Source organism: Caloenas nicobarica, chromosome 6, assembly GCF_036013445.1.
Source record: "Caloenas nicobarica isolate bCalNic1 chromosome 6, bCalNic1.hap1, whole genome shotgun sequence".
NCBI classification, from domain to species: domain Eukaryota; kingdom Metazoa; phylum Chordata; class Aves; order Columbiformes; family Columbidae; genus Caloenas; species Caloenas nicobarica.
In genome coordinates, this window is record NC_088250.1 from 11,529,668 (window position 1) to 11,548,666 (window position 18,999).

At 37.3% G+C, this 18,999-nt stretch overlaps 1 protein-coding gene across 2 annotated transcripts in view; it reads right to left on the reverse strand.

The window, feature by feature from the left end:
• Nucleotides 1–18,999, reverse strand: part of NCKAP1 (NCK associated protein 1) — a 60,591-nt gene that overhangs the window by 6,400 nt on the left and 35,192 nt on the right. For both annotated transcript variants that reach the window (XM_065637774.1, XM_065637773.1), the window contains exons 18-28: nucleotides 17,591–17,710; nucleotides 17,144–17,283; nucleotides 15,730–15,861; nucleotides 14,370–14,588; nucleotides 13,897–14,027; nucleotides 13,518–13,615; nucleotides 9,626–9,719; nucleotides 8,808–8,890; nucleotides 8,266–8,346; nucleotides 4,114–4,207; nucleotides 2,602–2,718 (exon numbers count right to left, since the gene is read on the reverse strand). In XM_065637774.1, coding sequence (XP_065493846.1) covers nucleotides 2,602–2,718; nucleotides 4,114–4,207; nucleotides 8,266–8,346; nucleotides 8,808–8,890; nucleotides 9,626–9,719; nucleotides 13,518–13,615; nucleotides 13,897–14,027; nucleotides 14,370–14,588; nucleotides 15,730–15,861; nucleotides 17,144–17,283; nucleotides 17,591–17,710 — 1,309 coding nt within the window. The remainder of the gene's footprint in view (nucleotides 1–2,601; nucleotides 2,719–4,113; nucleotides 4,208–8,265; nucleotides 8,347–8,807; nucleotides 8,891–9,625; nucleotides 9,720–13,517; nucleotides 13,616–13,896; nucleotides 14,028–14,369; nucleotides 14,589–15,729; nucleotides 15,862–17,143; nucleotides 17,284–17,590; nucleotides 17,711–18,999) is intronic.

Sequence of the window (18,999 nt, forward strand, 5' to 3'; positions counted from 1 at the left end):
TATTTATTTTTGAAGTGGCTTGATTTTTTGAAGTGACTTCATTTTTATGACTCAGAGACTGTATAAAAAGCATCGGCAAGGGAATTCAACTGAGAACTGTTGTCTTCCAAGCTGCAACAGGTTTCGAGTATTTTGAAAAGGCTCTCTCTCTCACAGATGTGTGTTCTATTCTAGCCTGTAGATGACACATTAGTCCTCTAGCCTGATATTTGACTAGCAGTTCAGATTTCTTACTGGGAACAAAAGCAAAGGTCTGTTAGAGTCTGACACTTTATCTGGAGCTAGTGGGAGAAACCGGATTGATCTTGAAGTAGGCAGAGAGAACACAGACTTTGCTAAAGCTGGCCAAGAACTGTCTGTATTTGGGAGGTACGTCTTGCCAGATTAGAAAGCTGAAACTCCTTCAAATCTCTGACTTGTTGACGGATAAAGTCAGGATTTGTCCAGGGAATTTACTTCATAAAAAGCAGCATTTATTAAGTTCTCATTCTAGAAACAGCATCTATATTTAGGGTCTAAAGCCAGATGTTCTCCAATAAGGGCAGAACACAAGAAAAAGCAATATTATGCAAGGAAGGTAGGACTGACAAGGCCTATTCTGTTTGTTCAGTTATTTTTGTAGAGTGAACATATTTTAGGTATTCCTTTTGCGAGGCTCTTTTCCTCTCAATAAAAAAGAGCCCACTCAGTAAAGAATTACATAAGGCAGAGGCCACATCTCATAAAAATCAGTAGCTACTCCCAATATGGGCTTATTTGTGTTCTAGATGTAACTGCTCTCCAGTCACATTTTTATGAGATCTTATTAACTGTACTTACTTTAAGAACCCACTTTGAAACACAGCTTCATGTTAAGAGTTACTGAATGTAGATGAAATTACAGAAACTGGAACATTTAAGCTACATGATATAAAACAGGCAGAAGAGAAAAACTTCTCTCTTGCTTCAGTCTGCTCAGAACCTGAAGGCTTAGAGGGTCTTTGGAAGAGAGGGGAGCTCAAGGAAGGCAAACCTGTGGGAGCTCCAACCTGCCGGAGAACCTGACTCGCATCCTTAGAAATAAATTTGCAGAGGGGTGAATGTGAAAATATGATCACCTTTAAAAACTTTTAGTACTGTCCCCCTGGCAAGTAGTGTAAGTAATAAGACTCTACAGTAGGTAAGATGCTTCCGAAGGAGAAAGTGGGAGCGCAAAGTGCTTCCACAGAATGCATTTTATGAAAATGTGAACAAGCAATATTTAAGAGGTGTGGTCTTAAACACCCATAAGCAAGTTCATTTGGCCCAAGTTATGAGAACCAATCTGATTCTCCTTTACCAAGCAATTTCCTGTCTGTGCCCCTCACCAATCACATTTGATACTCCCTGCTCTTGCCTGTATTCTGAGGTTTTCATCCATCCACCATGCTTTGAAAAAGTTCACAAAAAAACCACAGAAATACTAGGAGTGCAGATAACATGAAACGACTCTGCGTGTTACAGGGTTTTCTCCCTATTAATCAGAAAAAGTTGTTAACTTCAGAGTCCGTAACTTTGCAAATCAATGTTCAGCTTCTACTCATTGCATCAGAGATTTATCCAACTTTTCCACAATCGGCAAAAGGCTACACTATCTGTTTAAAATGAAACTAGAGGTAACAAATCCCTAGTTTCTCAAAACTGAACAAAATGTTAATTAACCCAACTTAAACAATCTTGGGTGTCTGAAAAAATGTGCACACTACACTAAGTGATACAGAAGGCTTTCAGAATTTTTGGTCTTTCCTTAGTACTTCAAATTTTCATAAATCAGTTTAGGCATTCTTTGTGAGTTTAATTTTGTCAAGATTAAAAATAATGCTGCTTTTAAAACAAAAACCAGAAAAAACATGCTGTACCCAGTAAATGGATGCAGAATAAACATGGTCTTTTATGTGAGCCATGCTACACATCACAAAAGAAATAGCCTGAACAGCTGAAAGGTGACTTTTGTGTATGTTGGAACAGTTTTGTCAGTCTTTTTTTTTTCAACTTAATTTTGCCTGAAAGAGAACACTTTTTTTTTTTTTGTGTATTACATGCAAAGAATTTCCTTGAGGCAAAGCTGCTTTTTTTTTTTTTTAAGTAAGAAAGTTGAACTACTGCATAGGATATAATTCTGTTCACAGCTTACACCTTCCAGATTCTTTTTCCAAAATTTTATGCTTAGTAATATAAACAGCACATTAAATATAGAAAAGACACCTTGTATGACTGGCCTGAAGCCAATGTAAAGATTACTAAAATATCTATACTATTACAGAGTAAGTCTCACACTAATTAATGTAGAATGTATGCTCTGGCAGTTCTACATATTAGGATGAGATTGCCCCCTACAGTATCTGAACTGTTCTTAAAATCTCAAGTGGAAGACTCGTTTTTCATAGAAAGTTATCTCAAACGAGTTAAGTAAATGCTTTTTAAAGTAACTTTCAGAAGAACTCTCCTGGATTAGAGCAAACTGATTTTTAAATTTTGTTCACTACAAAATGTAAGTAAATATGTAAACCAAAAGTATTTAAGAAACTACCAGGACTATTATGAAGAAAGTTTTCACAGCAAATATTGAGCTGACTATGTTACCTTCAATGGCAGGGCTGTACTGAGACATCACGTTACTAGCCAAAGTCGGCAAGGAGACTGCCACGAACACCATGAGAAGGCAAGCGATTTTATATTCTTCTTCTGGACTAATGTTTTCTAAAAACAAAACCAATAAAGTTATTTAATGAAAGAATTAATCTTAAAGTATTTCCTTTCAACCACAGGTAGTTTAGAACGAGGTGAGGAGAGCGCTTCTTGTGCTCTCCCTTTGGGAAGTGAGCAGAAGGTGATGTGCGCCCACCCCAACTCACACTAAAACCTTGTGTTTTCAAAAACAGCAGCATCACCACACATAAGCATAAGATTAGTTTAAAAAAGTCAACAGTTGGTGAAATACAGTACTTCTATCTGTACAAACTGAATCACTAAAAGCAAAATATTTCAAACCGCAAAGGTCAGAATCAAAATACAAGATCCTAACTATTCATGAAAGTATACAGAAATTGTCTTGTGCACTCAGCTTAAACATTTCACAGCTGCTCCACAAAGAAAATAATCCATTTTAAAATGCGTTTCATATACTAGCTATCTTCCACAGTTATACTTACGTATATTATACATATAATTTATATAAAACGAATACACTTTTTTTTAAGGTACAGAAAGAAATTGAGCTTGACACTTAAGCTTAAATATTAAAATGCCCCCTTGAAATTACCTGTATTTTCCCCTCCCAAAATAACTACTATTAAAGGAAGAAAAAACAACTTAGGCCAGCATTCAAAATATTCATGATCTGATGAGAACTATCCATTACATAAAGCAGAGATAAAAAAAGGCAATAAAGTGCTCAGTTAGGAAGATAGGGAGAAAGGCTGAAGACTGTCAAAAAAGTACTTAGAAGTGTTAATTCATGCCTTCGAACCTGCCAGAGTAAACCAAACTGAAAAGCTTAGATGGTGATGCTTAAAGCAAATAAGAGGAAGTACTGTGTATGTTAGAACATGAACATTTATTTTACCACGTTTCTCCTTGTCCACTCCATGTTTACACTTGTATAACACACAGGTAACACCATGTTGTGAAATTCATGAAGTGCATTTCAGCTCCATAACACAGATTTGTTACAGATCTGTACAACACAACTCACCATGTCCGCGGTTGTTCACAACAGAGTCCTACATTCATTGTCCTTAAATTACAGCAGTTTTCACCATTAGTTATTAAAGTCCTTCGACACCTACTCATTAGTCTTTTCTGGGTCAACAAGTTAATTCACACGTGGTTGAAAAGATTCTCAAGTTAACACATGGGTAGGCAGCAGGCACAAAAAATTCATGTTCTTATGCCATTTATCCATTTATGGAGCTCGTCAAAGGAATCCAAAGACCTAAGATACAAATCTTCCTCCCAGCACTTTAAACAGTTCCCTGCTTGGGTACATTTATTTTTTGGCTCCCGCCTCCCCCATTTCCAGGCCCCGCCCCCCCCCCCCCCCCCCCCCTTTTTTTTTTTTTTTACACTTAGGGCTTTTAAATTGTAAGTTCTTACCTGATTTTTGGGAAGACAGTGCAACGACCAAGGCAGGATCAATCTCACAAGGCAATCCAGCAGCTGATGACAGTTCATATACATTCATTGCCACCTGAGAACCAGAAGGAAGATAATTACAAAAAAAAGAACACTGAATGCTTTTTGTGTACACATGATGAAGCACAGTTTTGCTGTCACGTTTAAAATGTTCTTATTAGAGTTTGACGCACTAAGGAATTTCAAACTTGGCTAAAACAATATGAAGAGACTCTGGATTATTGTTTGTTTCTAGCCTACATTGAACAGCTGGGTTAGTACTTTATGTGCTAGATTGTAATTTCTTTTTGTCAAGCCAAACAAAGCTTGTACACTTTTCCACATTACCTCCAAAGCAAACATCCCAACATCCAATTAGCCATTTCTACATCTTTCTTCACTGTTCAAAAGAAACTAACAGATTTTCTCTACCAGATCTAAAGTATACGCTAACAGCTGCAAATATAGGGTTTTTTATACAAAAGCCAAAAGTCACAATCTTGTGAAATATTAGAGTAGGGCAGATATCTTAAAATATTCAAATTTGGTACAGATTCAGCATCCAGTGATTCCAAGTGCCAAGAATTAGACTCTAAGTGGCCTGAATACATGGAGGAACTAAGAGCACCTTGAAATGTGTTCCATTTTCCAGGCAGTATCTTTTGTTGCCACTAACAAATGTTCACCACAGTTCTCCGCTCTTTCCTCAATTTACATTTTGGACAAAGTATCTGAAGCTCAAGTTCAGATGAATCTCTGCAAAAGCAGGTTTATACCGAACACAAAGGACAACAGGAAATGCTAGCAATGTGTCTTACTGCCATCAATATTCAAGAAGTTTTACACTTTGCCCATAAATTCTCACATACAGTGGGTCAGCTTCACATAGGGGATATTGTGCAGACTATCCTTATTCTTGTGCTCCAGGCTGGCTACCCGAGTACAAGTTCTGATATGAAACTTATAGAAAGTAGTTTGCAGAGTGCTATGCTGTCAGCAGGACATACAATATTAGATCGACTAAAGTCCTGCATTAAAAGAATTACAGAGCATCTGATGGGAGCTGGTTCACAACAAACTGGTTAAGGAGTAAGAGTGGAATAAATGCAAGCCTGTTTCTAAAAGCCTGTATAGACATGCCAACAATTTAATATTAAAAATCACCAAATAAAATGAGAACAAATCCCCATCTTGTCAGTAACCCCAAATCATAAGTTTCAGAGATGCAAAACTAAAAAAACCATTTCATAACAAGTATTTATTTCATCAACAGCTTTAAAGCTATTTATGCTTTGCTTAGTAAATTCAGTACAGAGGAAATTACTATGTTATTATATCCTAAAATATGCCCAGTAGGGCAACAGTCCCAACCCATTGTACAAAGCCTTGTAAATATCCATCTGTCAACACGGCTCCATTTAAGAAAAAAAAAAAGTCTGCCTTATTGTCCCCAAAAAAGCCTTCTTTGCCTCCAGTTGCACTGCTGTATGTGACAAGGCCAGGAGAAAGCTCAGACAATGAGCTGCTGGTTGTCCCCAGGGCTTAATTGTTAGTGAGCTCACAGCACAGCTCCGGCCCTTCCAACAAGCTGTTTTCAAGACAAAGCTCTGGAAGAGCTGTGGGGCAGCACATGTCGAGAGTTCCCAGTATTCCCAGCAGGCACTATGGACAAGACTACACAGGTTTGACTCCTTGTCCGTGGACAGTCCTCCAACACCATCCAGGCAAGCTGTGTACTCTTAAACAAGCCTACGTGGCATCACACCGCACCACAAGTAGTGACATCTCTGGTTGGTGTCATGCAAACACCAGCATGTTGGGCTGTACCACAGCACTTACAATTTATTTCAGACACTTCGAACTAGAAAAAAACCGCACACAATAGGTACATTTAGGAATCACAGCAGAACTACAGCACACCCAGAGAAGGCCAACTGCGAAATATTATGTGAAGCAGAGGCAACTAGGTGGTGCTACATGGCATAAGCCAAAGAACAGTCCTCGGCATGGTTTTATTTAACAGTAAATAACTTTTAATTTGCTATCCAATTGTGCTGGTTTGACTGAAAATGAGTTAATTTTCTTTGTGCAGTTAGAAACCTTTCTTTTTCATAGCTAGCACAGTCATTATTTGGACTTAGTTTGAGAACAAGAGATAACACCCCAGCACAGAGTTAATGTTTTTAATTGCTCTGGTCTGAGAGCCAAGGACATTGTGAGCGCTCTGCCCACAGGTGTGAGGAAGCGGGGCAGAGATGGGGCAGAGCTTGACTGACAGCCAGACTGATGAGAGTTTTCCATCCCATTAGCGTCATGCTCCATATTTAAGGAGAGCCGGGATCTTCTGGTTTCTCTCTCGGGCGTTTCTTGCTCTCGTGCGATTTTTCTTTGCTCTTTTTGTCAGAGGCCAGGGGAGTTTGGTTCAGGACGTTTAGCTGGGCCTTTTGCTGTTTTGCAGAGGCCTCTGGGCTTTTCTGCCTTTTTCCTCTCTTTTCTCTATTTGGGATCAGCTGTTTGGGACCAGGGTGCTGCTTCCTGGGACTGGCTGTTGAGTGTGGACAGAGTTCGTGAGGAATTGCATTGAGTATCTTTTATTTCTATTTTATGTATATATTTACTAGTAGTGTATTAGTATTTTGTTATTTTATTAAACTGTGTTTATCTCAATCCAAGTTTCTCCCTTCCCTTTCAATTTTCTCCCCTGTCGGGGAAGGGGGAAGGAGGGAAAGGGGTAAGTGAGCAGCTATCATGGTTGTATTGCTAGCTTGGGTTAAACCATGACACCAGTTATTACAGTGACTGCAAATTACTCCAGTAACTTCTGGAATTGATCTAGTAGCCTCCAGAATTACCCCAGTAACTTCCAGCAGAGAAGCAGCAAATACCCTCCTTCCTCCTATCTGCTGCCACACATCAGTTCAGTGATGTCTTTACAGATCCACTGAGATATTCAAAACGATTTGTTATCATCAGCTTAAAAATACTGATGGTAAAATACTGTCTCCAATGATTACTGTTTCAGCCTCTATCCTGCCCTGTTTTTCAGTACCCCTTTGATACCAGAGGCTGTAAGATGCTTTCTGAAAAGATCAGGCAAGCAGGCAGTGCACTTCCCTTCTCATCTCTTCTGCATGCTGATTCCGCAAGTTCAATAATGGAACATGATGGGATCAACGATTTTCTCTAACCATAGGTAAGAATTTTAGAAATTTTCTTGAGAAGTGCAAAGGCAACTTGCATCATTTTGATACAACCTTTATCGAGTATCCTTCGAGTTTATTTTCCATAGCATTTCCACAGAATTCCTCTACTGTGATATGAATTTCAACGTTTTCTGGGACACCGAACACTCCTGGCTGGTTTATCAGCTTTGCTCAGGAGCATATTTCTAAAAATTGTTTCCGTAAAAGTGAATCGAGTTGCACAATGTATAGCCCACTACACATTTTCTGCAAATCAAATGCCACAACACAGTTAAGAAGCTTGCAGACCTTCATAAGCTCCAAGCTGCAAAAAGTGATTATAAAAACCAGCTCAGCTGCAGCTACTGTGCATATGTGTCCAGAAGCCACAAGATGTACTGACAACAGTTTTTAGATAGAAAAATAATACCATTCAAAAGCAAGGCACCTTATTTAAGCTCCTCATTTTTTTCCAAGCATTTCAGACAGTGTGTTCACAAGAACTTCCAATTTAAGGTCAAAATCAGCCTTGTAGCTATTACATGTTATATAGAGCTCCAACCATGTACACCGAGTCCTGGAAACATTTAATTTTACTAGTTATGTGCTCACACCGCAAAGCAGCTTAGTATTCTTCCTTTTATCGCTTAGTCATGTTTTAACACTCGATAAATTTTGTTCTTAATGCTTTCCATTAAAGTTCTCAAATTGATCACAGGTGCTTATCCTATCAGGTGTGGTATGGGGTTTTTTTGTTTGTTGTTTATTTTTTTTTCCTTTTTCTTCTACCCTCTCCTCCCCTGAACATCAGGAGGCTGCAGATGCACAACTACTTTGCTCTTTGGAGAAAAAAAGAGGTGTTCTTTGTTTCTGGATTTTTCCCACTAAGCATGAAAGTCTCACTCCTTACATATTTTCAGTAAGCTCCAGCAGCCTTTGAGCCAAACATTACCTTCATGTCAGTCTCTCTTGGAATGTGATCTTTGAAGTCCTCGATGGAACTTACAAGGAAAGGAATGTGGTAGGATAAGACCTAAGAGACACAAACACATACAAAATAAGAAAAAAATACTTCCCGTGTTAATGATCAATTAGACACTGCCATTATTTTACTGGACTTATTATTTAAATGAGTCTTTATTTTATGCATATGAATTTGTTTGTAGATTTAAGACATTAAAGCCTAATAAACGCAAAATCAAATTGTAAGCAAACAAAGTGAAATGAAAGCTTTTAAAATGTACTAAACACAGAAAACATAGAGAGGCATGCTCAAACTAAAACCTGTATGTTTTAACATTTCTCTGAACAGTACTCAAAAAGTAGATTTCCCCCACCCCCAGCTTGCAATTAAAAGTTCAGTTATGACTGAATATTGCCATTTTACCCACAACCTTTTAAGAGGTAGCATTTCTAAATAGTGAAGCTTCGAATACCTTCTCATTCCATTAAATACAACAAAACTTATTCAGAAGATATTTAGTTATTTCTTACATCTCTAAGTGCTTCCTGCGCCAATGACCGAAAAGACAAGATAACACCAATAATCGTCATTCTCTTCAAAACACTGTCAACAGCTGAAGAGAAAGTAGAACAACAGTGAACAAGAACCTGTTGATGTTTACAAGCTCAGTTCTTCACAAAAGACAAGTAAAACATTTAACAAAATACTGAAAAACAAGGTACTGAAACAATGACATTCCTTAAAAGAGCCAAAATAAGCAGTGCTTAAGTCAGCTTTTATATCTAAGCTGACAATGGGATTTTCAGTAGAAGACATATCCTGTTTACCACTTCATGGAATGAACCCTGTTACACACAGCTCACAATATTGGATGCTACCCCTAGTTCTGTGTTTTCTTGAGGCCAAAAGTATCTCTTTATAATAGTTATTTTTGTTAAAAATAAATCCTTACGTTAATTATATGTAAAAATCCTTCCAAAGAACACAATAATTTACATTGTGATGGAATCAAATCAGAAATGTGTGTCAAAAAAGCCTACGTTTTCTCTTCTATGGCTACATACTCATTTTGCAGTTTACTGTTGTTATAGCTATGTGCTGTCATTCCTGAAGAGAAAAAGATGCTCAAAGCTCATCACTACTAAAGTGCACTAATTAACACCAAAATCTCATTCTGTCTGTACATGAGAAGTCTGGGAAATTTTGAAAAGATGCATCAGTTTACACAAGCTCACGTACATTTTGCTACTTCTGTATACTTAATACAGAGAAATTAATTTTTCCTATTTTAATTATAAAGATTAAAAACCAATTCTATATGTTTAGTAGGACCTTGCTAGTTACCCACATGATAATCTTTTAAAGAGTGCTGCCATCTGGTCTGGCTTGTCGAAGCTGGTCCTCATTTGTGTCAGAACTTCAACATTCTCCACCACAAGTTTCTAAAAAGAAGCAAGGATTCAGGTCAGCTATAGATTTCAGTATGTTAACAGGATAAATGCATGCTTTGGGATATTTCACTCTGGCAGAGGAAATGAAACTCATGGAATATAGATGTACCCACTGTGTTCTTAATGGGACTACAATATCAGTATTATCATCAGGCACTACCCTACACAAAAATAAGCTCTGAATCAAAAAGCAGAGGATTAGATACCCCTTGGAACACGATTTTTATATTCAGCAATGCGTGCAGCTTCTTAAAACAAGGGAAGGAAACTCAGCAAACCCAAACAATAGTTCCTCACGCTATTTAGCTTTTTGTAAGAAAAGGATACATATATCAATAAAAATGCAGATTCACTAAGTAATCCATTCTTTTGTCTTGCTCCTCTCACCAGTTACACTGTAAGGCTTAGAAATTTTATGTCGGTAAAATTTAAAAATGGAATGAAGAGAGTAAGATTGTTAAACCTCGGTGCAGTTTACCTGAAATTTTCTTCATTGCAATATAGAATAAAAACAAAGACATCCATTAAAATTCCAACACCTTAGCCTGAAGCAGTTAAACTCAAGTTCAATATTTTTCAGTCAGTTTGACCAAAGAAAAAAGAAAATGTGTGTCTGTTTCTAATTTGTAACAGGTCTCATGTAATAGCTTCCCTGCATTCTCAAAATATGTATCAGATTTAAATTATACAGATTGCATAATCACAACTGTAAAATATCAGATCCTAAATGGGTTTCTTGCTAGCTGAGAAACTTACATTGTGCCAAGTAGTATTTTTAAATGCTTTTCAAGCAAGAAATAGGTACTTCATTCTTACAAAAAATGTTTTTGCAGTTTGAATCCCAAGTGCTCTGTTTCAGAAACAGAAAATTTTATTATCTCTCTTTATGTAGAGGACAACCAGCAGCTAAGAAAATTTAGATCTCTTGTGTGCTTCTGAACATCAAATGAAGAAAGTGTTTGCCTTCTTTTAAAGACTTAATGCTTTGATATTTAACAATATTAAGGTAGAGAAGAACTGAAAGACAGATAAAGAAAACAAGATATTCTGGATTGGGAGTGGTCTTCTAAAGCAATTATTAATAGTTTTATTTTTCAAGTGTATTCATTCCAATCCACCTTAATTACAAGGCAGCACACAGAAAAGGAGCAATGAAGAGGGAGCAGTAAGAACGACTGCTCATCAAACACACAGGCCACTATAAGCCTGGCACATAATTTAAGATATATCATATGGAATGTAAGAAGAGACATACCTGCAAGAACCTACTGCTAAGGATCCAAGAACATTTGACTTTTGACAGTTCTACTAACTGCTTTAATAGTTTTATTTCACTTCAATCCATGCCAAAAACAGGGCAAAACATGTCAACTGGGCAAGCAGGGAAATTACATTTCGGAGTAAATATTCCTGTGACCACAGTAGCAGAAAAAACCAACACAATTTAAATTATGATGCTGCTACGAAATAAATGGTGGTCTGTGTTTACTCCCACCTCCTTGTCATGTAGCCTGCGCAAAGCAGATCTGCCCAACAGCTCAGACCTCTCAGGTTCAATTACACTGTGCCATGGTCGTGCTGTTTCCATAACCTCCAGTCTATCCATAATCCACCCAGCCCTCTCACTTACATTCTTCTTATCTTCAGTGAGAAGCAAGGAAAGAAATAAGCCATACAAGACGTAACGAACTAACCACTTCCAAGAATGTGTGCACAGGGACACAAAAGACGCATTTCTATGCTGAAAGCCAAAGCAAGACTGGTTTGCACTGAAATCGAGATGGGAAATTTAAAACCAACTGATGTATCAGAACTTGGCAGATGTTTAAATTTCAAGCCCTCAAAGCTCTCCAGAATGCAAGATTGAAGGCAATAGCCCACGCACACTGTTATTGAGTCAAGCTTTCAACTTTACAGAAAAATAACCAGCATGTTGGTTTAAGATTTAAAAGGAACAGGCTGGAATACAGTTCAAATAGTTACTGAAATGAGGCAAACTTCCCCTCCTTGTCCCAGTCTTAAACTTCAGATATAAACCCAACACCTGGTCCCACTGCGGGAAGCAAAGCAAGCATATTGAACCTTACTCTTAATAAATTCCCCATTCTATCCTCCTGTTGCTTCCTTCTCCCAAACACAGATGTTTCTCAGTGCTCTCTTGCTAAGCCAACTGCATCTCAGCCAGAGACATGAACATTTTATTACTTGACTTTTTTCCTCCAAATATGTGGTCATGTGCATGTGGATCTACATTATGTTCTGCTTATGCTTTGCAGTACCACAAAACAACAAATCTCAGAGACAATTCAAAGTTGCTTTAAAAAAAAAAATACACAGAGCTACAACATCAATCGTGCTGATTTTGAGGAAGTATGGCAACTCCGCCGTAAGTGGACAAATACAGCAGCAACCAATAAACATTTGCCCAATGGCTTTGTGTTTGACTTGCAACATGACACACGTCACTTTGTGCCTAGCCAGGAGTTACAGAATTTATCCTTAAAATAATTTTGTTCTCACCTGGAAAGCCTCAGCCTAAAACTCAGAAATTGGAATGGACATAAGGAATCCATGACTCTGTCTGGCTGGTCACTGGGGCCAAGGCTGCTGCAGCAGCTGGAGAAGCACAAGCAGCCCCTCTCCTTGAGCTGTCACATTGAATAAAAGGTTTCCGATCTTTTTGGGCATCATATAATATATCCTAGCAACTCTGCAGGACTGAAATCCACAATGTTTACAGAGAGAACACGACCTTCAAAAGTGTAACATGGGCTATATTAAAAAGACACACTTTTAAAGGCCTGGTATGCTAATAAATTGTTGTTGAAGAAAAAAAATGGAAGTTCCTTAGATCGCTGAAGTATTCGTGTTGCATTTCTAAAAACACAGCATGCCTGAATAGTTACCAAAAAGTCCTTACTGTAATTAGCGGTTAAAGACACTGAAGATGACAAGATGTAATAACTTAGAATTAAATTTGGAAATGACATTAAAAGGGTAAGTCATATGAAAAGCAAATATATGCCCATTAGTGGTATTTTAATAGAATGACTATCCTGGGAAAGTAGTACACATTATTAAAGTTATTAAAACTTCTTTTTCCAGAAAGTTAATTACATAGGCACCAAGTGCTTTCCCTGTCATTGTTCCTTGTTTTGAATATACATGCAACTAGTTTCCTTGACATACCTATATTTCCAATTCTTTTTCATGGCACCAGCTTTATAGTTTGAGTTGCTGTAGGTCTCGGGTTTTTTAATCAGAATACAGACATTTATAATAAATGGACACTGTTCAGCCAGAGGGAAAGGTATGTCTAAAACAAAGGAAAACTAACAAAGAAAAAAGGCTGGAACTCTCCCATCCATGTAAACTGAACAACAGATGCTAACACACATGGTAAAGAAAGTAAGTCCTTGTAAATGACTGAGATACATTTGAGATTTCATGCTAAATTTTGAGAGTCAACAGACTTGGGTAAGCACTTCGCAAGCACCTGGAGATCCTGAAAAACATTTCCTTTCCCATTGATGATAAAAAGAAACTTAACTCCTAACTGGGGGTATCTAATATAGAAACCAACAGAGCCTGAGTAAAGTCCTGCCCATTCAGCTGCTGAAGAATGTGGGATACACACGTACCACATGTGAAAATGTACTACAAAATGAGTGAAATTCACAGCTTTATCAGTGCGTTTGATGCAGTCATTTAAAAAAAGATGGCATGCGGAAGCATAGCTATTAGACAGAAAACTACCCGCCTTCCCACCCACCAGTTTCCCAAGGATACCTTGAGCTCAGCAACCTGTGAAGAAATATGCCACATCAGACTTTCACTTAGGAACTTCATGCCATATGGTCCCAGAAGTTCGGAAAGGGCTCTCATTTCTGAAAAAGAAAACAAACTGTTCTATCTCAAACATTCCTTCTTCAGTTATTTGATGCCCACCATGTATCTAGCAATAGTGTTTTATCGCAATAGAACTGCAGCAGCAACCCTACCATGACCAAAAACAGGGAAAGTGAGCTCTCAAGACACAGAGGCAGCATGAATAAAAAGTACTTGAAGTACCACTGAAGGTTAACAAATGCTGTCTATAATAAAATGCTCTAAGAGTTGCTGTTACTCCTGTCTCTCACAAACATTCAGTAGAAACATCAAGGTTTACCTGATATGTCAGAGTATTCCTCAGCATTAAATGTCAATTCATTTTCTGTAGGCAAATTCACAAATGCCTTCATGGCTGGAAAATAGGCTATGTGACCATTGCTGACTTGTCGTAGCAAGGTTTCCAAATACCTTATCAGAAAGGGAAAAGGTTTTACCTTAAAATACACGTGTTCACGGATACTCCATACAGATGCAAATACACTTGTATGACAAGGGACAGCAAAGCCTATAGGCTAAAGTTCTAATTTCATAGTACAACTGGTATCTGTATCTTACCCTACATCTCCCCCTATAAAGAGAATTTCACAAAAGGCAAACTTTAAAGTGCTTTTAACATGTATTGGGAGAAGTGAACTTCTGAAACTCAAGAAAATTTCAAACTACTCCACTTTTCCAATTCTAGATTTTTAATTAAATAAAAATAATATAAAAAACTTGTAACAAGTGTTCGTTGTTCATATAATTACTTACCAATTTGTGTACAGACTGGTAATGGTTGGCTCACCATGACTATCTAAATGCTGGGTTTGCTGAAGCAGAACATTGTTAAATACTCGTGTAATGTCGATCTGTACATAATTTTCTATTGACTGGAGGACTGTCATATACGCTCTTACACTGGTTAACAGCTCTGAAGGCTTTGCAATTTCTTGGGTTGCTTGATTATACATAGTCATTCCAACAATTGACCTTTTAGAAAAAAAAATGGAAACAAATAAATTGCATTTGTTAGTAAAATTAAACAAAGATGTATCTATAAAAATGATTTTAGATTCAAAGCTTTTATTCAAATACTTCTCCAATCTGCAAATATAAAACTCTAATCAATGCACAGACTACACCAGCACTTTTAAAAATAGTTCTAGATGTCAAAGACAATTGTATTCACTTAAATACACTTAAATATCTGAAAAATAATTCTAAATTGAGCGTTTATTCTCTTTGGCTAACTAGTCTTGTTTCGTTCACAAGGCTAGGAAAAGGAAAGCAGACTCTGAAGGCCACCTGCCTGTGACTTCAGTCCGAATCCACAAGCCAACCCTCGCTCCCCCAAATGAAAAAAAAGCAAATATGACCTGCACTGGTCTAGGTTCATAAACCTGAAGATTACAGCTGACTTCTTCTAAAGTCATGAAGTTATCTTTACTGTTATGCCACCTGATCTTATTTTAAAGATGGAGGACTCCAGAGACCGAATATTATGTCTTGATGAGTAGAAGCTTTATTAAGTCTTTATACCTTGTATGGAATATATGATTAGCAATCTTTGGCATAAAATACAACCAGGATAGCTGGCTCTTTTAATATTAAGTCCTCTCCAGAAGTTGCCATTTGCCTATTTCTGTAAACAACAATGGGAAGATCAAGGTAGGAAGAGACAGGAATATCAAGTGGCAATACTTTTTATTCTAAGAAAAAAATTAAAATATCTTCTCGGTTGGCTTTGTCAGGTCTTGAGTTCTGATTTTTAGATCTTCCTTTCAGCAAGCCAGTAAACTCAAACACTTGAAACAATCCAGCACCGTGCAAAAGAACGACGGGAAGACAGTCTTTATAAATGCATAAAAATAGGCATCGCCAACTGCTACAAAATACACAGGACTAGGAATGCAGAACCAGACTATTGTACAGGTGATATTAATTTCCAATATATTTTGTTTTAAAGAGAAACTAACAATTGTGTATGTCTACACACATAACTGTCATTTCAGTTTTGCAATCCATCCTTTTAAAAACTAGTTTTCTGTATTAGGTATACAATACTTCCAATGTCAAATCAACAAAGACTTATCTGGTATATGAATACATTTATCTTTACAACATTTCTTACTTGGTAAAGCGGATTTCCAGGTGAGACGTTAAATATTCTCTTGGGGTAAACGTGTGTTCCCAAACCACCATGTTCGGTACATAATTGATTGAGAAGCAGAGCTCAGAAAGTGCAGTGTGCAGTTTGTCCAAGCTTTAAGAACAGGCAACAAGAAATTAAGAAAATTATTTAATGTAGCGTAAGTACGTATTATCATGGAAAGCACACACTGGAAGACATCTCAAGAGCAAGTACAGCTCTAACTCTTCCTTTCATTATCTTTTTTCTGCTTTGAGACACTGTTCTAGCTTATTTTAAAAAAAGTATTTTGGGTAAGAACACTTCCTACAACTGTACACCGATCTGCATCACACACAGTGATGCAAGAGAGATGCATATTTTTATGTATAGATTTTTTTTTTCCCCCTCAAAAAGAAGAGTCTGTTAAGGTGGTTCCTCCCTAACTGAACTAAGCAACACGAGTAATGTTTCCTACTAACCAATACTAAAAACCTAAAATATTGGAGGAAGGAGTCTTAAGCTACAATTAAGTTCTTTTCTCTCAACTTCCCTAATCTTTTCAGTTCTCTGAGGTTTATTGGTGCAACCATAGCAAAACCACTTCCCTTTCAGGAATGTGTGTTTATGCACTCCCAGCCACAACACTAAACATTTATTATTTCCTTTTCTTAGCTTCCTTCCTCTTCATACTTTTATCACTCTAGCATCTTATGCTCCAATCTCTCCTAACAATTATCTTCTCCCTTTTCCTCCCCTATCATCTCTTACACTTCAACTGTATTTATTAACCTTTCTCTCTTAGCTCTTTCAGGTCTGGTGGGGTTTTTTTGTGTGGGTGGTGGGGTTTTTTTTTGGTTTGGTTTGGTTTTGGGTTTTTTTTGTTTTGTTTTGGTGAGGTTTTTTTGTGGTGGTGGTGTTTTTAATTGATTTGCTGACCCTTTCAATTTTTCTATAGTAACTAACAAGGAAAGCTTCCCCAGCTGGTACTGGAGCCTCAACTGCATCCCAGGCGCTGAAGGCAGCAAGCAGCCTTTTGGCAGGAATAAACCCCAGCCCAGCCCGTACTTTGGCCAGTTAACATTAACGCAAGGCAGAATCCACCCACTCCTTGGACTCACACTTGCATAACAATTTAATATCACTATACAGCAAACCTACTTACAGCACAGAAATCCTTTCTGCTCAGGAAAGGGAACAGCCAAAGGGATAAATTAAAGAGATACACATTCCTATAACTGTTCATAACAGAATTCAGTCTCTCTACAAACTACAGAAGCATCATATGCTCACAAACGACGAACTTGCATTTACAGTCAATTAAACTTAAGTAAATTAAGCAAGAAGCATTCAATATGTCAAACACACATGTTTTGACTTAGGATTCAAGGTGAAAGGAACAGAAGAGGCGGCTTACTTTGTCACAACCAATCTGTTTTTCCTCATGCTTTCTACTCCTGGTTTCTCCCTTTCAGGTTCTCCTTTCTTTCCAGTCTGTTTTTTTGACTTTTTATTCACTGCTTGACTGATGGTTTTGGCACAATGCTTTGGCAGCAACTAGTAAATGAAAAGAAATAGCCCCTCCAAATTAAAATCCAACTTTTTAGCAGCCATGAGATACAAACTAAACTTATGGTCCCCATGGAGACTTTATCACACAAGTAACATGTTCTTTTGACTACTAACTACAAAATTCAAATATTAAAGAGTCTTCCTCAAATCACCTTCCATTTTACAAACAATCTTCTCCAAAACAGAGGGGAAAAAAAAAAAAAGGCAAACAGGAAATAGAACCATAAAAATTCAGAAAGTTGAACAGAGAAAAATCTCAAAGGAGAATTAAAATAGACACAACCACACTCACCTGATCACTCAGTGTACACTGTTCTGTGCAAATGTCTGTGATAAGGTTTCGAGCTTGCTTAGCCATTTCATCCAAGAACATGTTACACAAGGAAAGACTACGATCTCCAATATGATGTCGCTGTTAAGAAAAAAAAGCGACGGTGATTTTCAGTTTCCTTTTAGTCCTACAATACTCACACAAGACACATCATATTGCAGATAACAGTTCACTAAATCATATCACTAGGGTATAAGAAATACTGAATTAATTAGTCCTCAATAATCTCAGCTCCAGGTTTTTTTATTTTTGGAAGCAACTTGAACCATGAAATCTTCAGTCACTGACATGGAATTTTATCATTAAAAATACTTTGCTTGCTAGATTTTGAAAAACATTTTCTGTAAAAGGAGGCAAAATAGGTTTTTAAAAGTAGGTTTTTCATGTTCAATTTTGGATCGAATCTACTTTATGATGTCCAGTACTCAAGGTTTCTGTGAATCTCCTCTTCATTTATTTGTACCAGTACTAAATCTAGAGTAAAAGAGCATGCAACTTAAGCTACAGAGAAAGCAGAATGCTCTTCACAGCACTGGAAAAGTCAATAATGAAGCCCTGCTGCATTAATTTCTGGACTCAGTCCCTTTGGCAGTGGATCTGCACAAGCATAGTCTGTCTCACTCGAATCTTTATTTCGCCACTGATGTTTACTTTCCAACAGCCACACTACCACGCATTGTACACAGTACAGCGAAGATTATTTTTCCAAAATGATAATAGTTACCAAGTTATACAATTCAGATATTGAATTCAATGTGCTCTGGCTGTGGTAGAATGTGCTTGCTGCAGCTGAATTCACAGTAACTAGTGTACAGTGGACTTTGGCTACCAATTCCTTACTATTTCTATAATTGTTCTGAAAGACATCTTTTGTCCTGAAGGGGAGCTTTCCTAGAAACTTTTTAGTGGTTGTCTAGTATAAATACAGTTTGCAGCTTTTTAAAGCAAAGTATACTGGGAAAATAATGATCTAGACATATATTGAGATGTTAGCAGATGAGGATTTTAATGTTTAAATACAAAAAACCTACATCGCACATATTACAAGAGATCTTATTCATCTAATTGTTTCAGATGAGTGCTGCTGAGAATGAAAACACACTTTTATGAGCACTACACAAAATTGGCCAAGTTAACTCCTGGAGTAATTCCAAAGTCAATGGACAAACAGGAAATGTAGTGAAGGATCTATTTCATTGCAACAGAAAGAATTTCCTCAGAATCAAACTACTTCCTTTAACAAAGAGTCTGTTTCTTTAAGCAACACTCTGCATTTTTCTTTTCTAATTCTAATCGAAGAGAGCTTGCATTACCCAGTGCTTACCAAAACAAATGCTTGCATTGTACTGTGTATCATTTAGGATTTTTTC